The sequence below is a fragment of the Zeus faber genome (assembly GCF_960531495.2).
Source record: "Zeus faber genome assembly, chromosome: 11".
Taxonomy (NCBI): Eukaryota; Metazoa; Chordata; class Actinopteri; order Zeiformes; family Zeidae; genus Zeus; species Zeus faber.
Genome location: NC_137205.1, coordinates 18687599 through 18693743, shown reverse-complemented (window position 1 = coordinate 18693743; position 6145 = coordinate 18687599). Strand labels below are relative to the sequence as shown.

The following is a 6145-nucleotide window of genomic DNA, read 5'->3' as shown; positions in this document are numbered from 1 at the left end:
GGGCCTCTCGCCCTCCGGCTTCAGTAAGTCACCTGGAGTGCTGGAGCATGGGAAAAGAAAAACAGTATACGTTTTTTTATAAATCATACAAATTTAAATATATATCAAATATCAAATATATATTGCATAGAAAATTATATATATATATATATATATATATATATATATATATATATATATATATATATATATAGGTACTTCTCACTTAACGACCTATCTCTCTGACCAGTCTGTATTGTTCACTGGGTACAATACCACAGTGTCTCAGTGTCAAGCATCTCATCAGACATCACCCACAATACACAATATACACTATATACACTATATATACTATATATACTATATATACGATATACACTATATATACTATATATACTATATATACGATATATACTATAAGGTATTGGAGGCAGATGATCCGCTGTGGCAACCCCTAACGGGAGCAGCCGAAAGTAAAAGAAGAAGACACTATATACTATATACACTATATACACTATATACACTATATACTATATAAATGATATATACTATATACACTATATACACTGAATACACTATATACTATATACACTACTTTATTCACTATATACTATATACACTGTATACATTATATACATTATATGCTATATATACACTTTATATACTATATACACCATATACACTATATATACTATATACACTATATATACTATATATACTATCTACACTATATACACCATATACATTATATGCTATATATACACTTTATATACTATATAGACTACATACACCATATACACTCTATATACTTTATACACTATATATAATATATATACTATACATACTATATATACAATATATACTATAAACTACATATACTATATACATGATATACATTGAATACACTATATACACTACTATATATACTATATACACTATATATACTATATACACTATATACTATATATACTATATACACTATATACACTATTTACACTATATATACTATATACACTATATATACTATATATACTACATACATACTATATTAACTATATACACTGTATACACTATATACTATATACACTATGTATACTCTATATGCTCTTTACACTATATACACTATATACAGTATATATACTCTATACACTATATGTACTAGATATACTTTATACACTATAGACACTATATATACTATATACACTATATGTAGTAGATATACTTTATACACTATAGACACTATATATACTATATACACTATATGTACTATATATACTTTATACACTATAGACACTGTATATACTATATACAATATATATACTATATATACTATATACAATGTATACATCTCAGTCCATCACCGTTCTCAGTCTCGTTCCTGCAGTCTGTCAGTATTCACTACACTAGTGTTCATAATGGCCACGCCCCCTTACCGTGAAATAACACAGGTCCTTGCTTATCGACCAATTCACTGAACGACCTGGTGCTAGGAACGGAACTCGGCCGTGAAGTGAGGAGTACCTGTGTAAATTATAAAACATAATATATAAATAATATACTGTATTTTTATATTAAAATAAATACATAAAATATTGATGTTGTTAACCTCGATTGCAAAACAAACCTTGATGTGGTGAGCTATAATAAGAGACTCCTGCACACTGTCAAATAGCAGTCAGATAACACTTAGTATTGATAAAGTCTTATCTTATTTAATTGCAAGTTTTGATATACACCGCGCTGGACAATAAACAAATGAAAATGTGTTTGTTGGATGAAGGGTCTCGGTAAGGTAAGTCAACATTGCACACCGTGTGTGTGTGTGTGTGTGTGTGTGTCACTTCCTGCCTTTCTACGGATACAGCGTGTACCATAGCGTAACCATTTTTCTTTCCCTTCTCTCTCCCTTGGTCATCCATCTTCCTTTGTTCATTCTCTTTCCCCGACAATCCCCCGGCCTGTGTGCGCCAGACGGGATGACGGACCAGGGGAACAGACTCTCCTACATCCTGATCAACCCGTCCCCGGACACGCGGCTGGAGATCCACGACGTCGTGTGAGCCTGGCGCAGCGCCTATCGCGTGGATGAGCGCCGGGAATGAGCGCCGGCGGGGGGTTCTCGCTCCCGAACGCCTTCTTTTATCCCTTTTCATGTTTTTCGAACCCCTACAGGTACCTGATCCGACCCGACCCCCTGTCCCTCGTGCCAAATCAGGGGAACAGCAGGAAGTGCAGTGCCGGCCGCTCCGAGAGCCACAGGTTTGATACCCAGGACAGCACCCATCTGTGAGCCGGGGGGAAGCACGCACGCATGCATTAATCGCTGCACGGAGGAGGAACGACGACGACGACGACGACGACGACAACAACAGCATCAAACAGGGAGGAGGAGGAGGAGGAGGAGGAGCAGGAGGAGGAGGAGGGAAATCGACAGAGAATCCAGCCAAATTGGCGCGGATTTATACAGCGGGTGAACTCAGGGGAGACGCACCTGCATGGAACTATTTTTGTTTCATTTGATGAGGGACGAACATTTGGTTTTTATTTTCAACGGCGGGCTGGGGACACAGAAGTGCTTTTAAACGAACATGTATTTATATCCGTGTATGTGGAAGTCGCGTCATCATGTATGGACAGTTTGTGCGGATGGTTCCACGTCTCTACAGAGTGAATGGGTTTTTTTTTTTTTTTTTCGGGAGCCAGACACTGCCGCGCCCTCTTCCCTGGACGGCCGTAGCAGCACACCGGTGTCTCTTCCCACATGTGTAGGTGTAGAGTTCCGTCGCACTTACCGTAATGTTATTCGATGTATTTTGAGACAGGTGTGTGCGCTCCTGTGTAAATCTTCAGTCTCATTCCTTCGTCCCTTTAACCCTTTTTCTATCTTTGTTTTTCGTTTTTTTGTTGAATTTGTTTTTTTGTTTTGTCGCTTAAATCCCCAAGTCCAACATATTCATTTCCCACCAACCTCTTTTTAAAGGAAATCATACAGGCCCTTTATTGTCATCGGATTAACTTTATTTATTTTAATATTTTATTAATTTTTTATAATATATATATTTTTATTATTTTATTTATTTATTTGTTTGTTTATTATTTAAAAAATAAATAACTTTTAAAAATGGCTTAAATTCAGGCATGCCTATATATTTTTTTAGGTTTTCTCGACTTTAAACTGAGAGCTCAAATTGTACATTTTAAGTGTTTGAGCTGATCCAGTGACTCCAGTCTAATATTTGTTTTCAGTGTTGGCGCTCGGTGGCGTTCCTTGTTTCCATTGTAAACACGGCGTTTTCCATCACCAGTCATTATGGGTTTCCCTTTGAATGAAGGCCATTCTTTTCTTGTTGATTGCCTGTTCCTCGTGGTCCCCCCCCCCCCTCTCTCTCTTTCTCTCTCGCTCGCTCTCTCTCGCTCTCTCCTTTTTCTTCTTCACGCCCGCTCGCCGTGGCTCACTCGCATGTTGGAGACACTCGCATGTTGGAGACACTTGCATGTTGGAGACGGAGGACCCGTCGGCCTTTGTCCCAAAAAGCCAGAAAGGGTGTGGTTCAGCCGTTCTGCCTCTTCCTGGTGCCGTTTCAGCAGAGGAAAACATGTAAATACTACAGTCGGTCCCCAAAACCTGCCGCCTGCGACTGTCTCTGTGATTTCCGTGTCAATCCGTGCAGATATCGGCAGGATTTAAATGTATATTGTCCACCCGTTGACCCGGGCACAATATTTTCAATAAAATAACGTACTTAGTTGAGTCACTTCGTTATCACATCACTTGTACCCTTTGTTTAATTTGTCAAAACTTTATGGACCACAACTATTTTTGGCTTCAACGCAGCATCAGCGTGTGACTCACACCGTGTTGTAACCGTCGAAAGCTGTGAACGGTTCTTTATCTGCTGTCGTCCGTCGCAGACAACAAGCAACAATTTCTGTGTGTGTGTGTCTGTGTGTGTGTGTGTGTGTGTGCACTACTGCTAAATATGTTTCTGATTCGGGTTAGGAATGGATGAACAAAGCCAGAAGACACCCACACATGCACATCAAGAATAAAGCATTGTCTGTTTGCGCGTGTGTGTGCGTGCATGCGCGCGTGTGTGTGTGTGTGTGTGTAGAAGACGTTATCAGATTGAGGCTTATGTTATTTTATGGCCGATGGATGACAACGCATCTATTTCCCTTAAGGAGAGAGAAATGGGAAATGCGAATAAAATCCACACCCTGCAATTCAGAAAAGACCAGAAAACACACCGTTCAAAAAAGAACAAGAAAACTAATATTGTGTCAGTGCCCAATTTAAAGTTGCAGATCCAAATATCCCTGTTTTACCATTAATGATTTAATTGTATTCTTGCCCCAGCACAAAATATAGATTTTTCTTCCTAACACAAAACAGGAAGCCTTGTTTTTCAGATATTTTGCCCAGCAGATACAGTATAGTACATCTTCAGGAAATCAATTCCCCTGTCGGGCTTTTATTTGTTGATACCCTCTGCCCTCTTTCCCAGCAGAGGCCACGTTCAGTCACTGTCGCCGTCTTTCAGTGTTTTTCACACGCTGCTTGTCATTTCGTGTCCCTTTTGCGGTGCTTTGTAATTTGCGGGAATTCAAATAGAGTCATAAAACGACAATTGCTGGGAAACAAAAATGAACACGAAGGAAACTTGCAACATTACATAATGACGTCAGACAATACGTCACTCGGGGCTGGAAAAGCAATACGTTTTCCTCAGCGGCGTTCCTCCTGCTTCATAGGTCGTCTGTAGTGTGTTTGTCCGCAGTCATAACCTATTGACTGGATTTCCCAAAAGGACGAGCTGCAAACAAGTCTGGCCCTGACCCAGCTGCCCACTTCCTGAACTCAACTGGTGATCCAGCATGTCTCTATCTCTCTCTCTCTCTCTCTCTCTCTCTCTCTCTCTCTCTTTCTCTCTCTCTCTTTCAGACTAATGTCCGTCTCCTTTTTTTTCTTCTTCACGCCCGCTCGCCGTGGCTCACTCGCATGTTGGAGACACTCGCATGTTGGAGACACTTGCATGTTGGAGACGGAGGACCCATCGGCCTTTGTCCCAAAAAGCCAGAAAGGGTGTGGTTCCGCCGTTCTGCCTCTTCCTGGTGCCGTTTCAGCAGAGGAAAACATGTAAATACTACAGTCGGTCCCCAAAACCTGCCGCCTGCGACTGTCTCTGTGATTCCCGTGTCAATCCGTGCAGATATCGGCAGGATTTAAATGTATATTGTCCAATATACAATATTTTCAATAAAATAACGTACTTAGTTGAGTCACTTCGTTATCACATCACTTGTACCCTTTGTTTAACTTGTCAAAGCTTTATGGACCACAACTATTTTTGGCTTCAACGCAGCATCAGCGTGTGACTCACACCGTGTTGTAACCGTCGAAAGCTGTGAACGGTTCTTTATCTGCTGTCGTCCGTCGCAGACAACAAGCAACAATTTCTGTGTGTGTGTGTCTGTGTGTGTGTGTGTGTGTGTGTGTGTGCACTACTGCTAAATATGTTTCTGATTTTCTAATGAGCAGGGACTCTCTTCGGGTTAGGAATGGATGAACAAAGCCAGAAGACACTCAGTGATTCCCTCACAACGTACACTTTCCTCAGTGCTTGTGATGACTCAGTTCAGTCTTCCTTGCAGACATACGAGCGAGCGCCCACACATGCACATCAAGAATAAAGCATAAAGCGTCTGTTTGCGCGCGTGTGTGTGTGTGTGTGTGTGTGTGTGTGTGTTGTGTCACGCCTAGCCCTATGGCGTCGACCTCAGCGGGGAAATGAGGCCTTTTCAGGGTAAGTCAACTCAAGTCCACTTATTCAAATTGTGAGCGGGGGGAAAGGGTGGGGGAGCAAAAACAACCACGCTTCTTCCCGGCCCGCGGCCAGGGCAGCGTTCCCGTCTCCTGCTGGCGTCGTCCTCCTGGTGACACACAAAATTGACGGATTTACTTCATAGTCAACAGACCAATCAACAACGTTGTTTCCTCTTAGAGGAAAGCTGGAGGTTAAATTCAGCCCTTTCTACAACCGCGGAGGGGTCCACCACACACTGACACTGGTCGCCTTCCCCTCTCGCGAAGGGTGATCTGGCTTGGCTTGCTTTCGCCACGTTTCCAGCCACCGCCGGTGGGATACCTGTTTTCCACAACGATCCA

The 6145-nt window shown here is 41.5% G+C and overlaps 1 protein-coding gene across 1 annotated transcript in view; it reads left to right on the top strand.

Moving 5' to 3' along the window:
* The window catches only part of kcnt2b (potassium sodium-activated channel subfamily T member 2b), a gene marked incomplete at both ends in the record, with an annotated part of 51485 nt that extends 49216 nt beyond the window's left edge, over window positions 1–2269 (top strand). The window contains 3 exons of the mRNA XM_080009680.1: window positions 1–23; window positions 1951–2035; window positions 2152–2269. The exon at window positions 1–23 is cut by the window's left edge and continues 323 nt beyond it. Coding sequence (XP_079865806.1) covers window positions 1–23; window positions 1951–2035; window positions 2152–2269 — 226 coding nt within the window. The remainder of the gene's footprint in view (window positions 24–1950; window positions 2036–2151) is intronic.
* Window positions 2270–6145: the final 3876 nt, after the last annotated feature.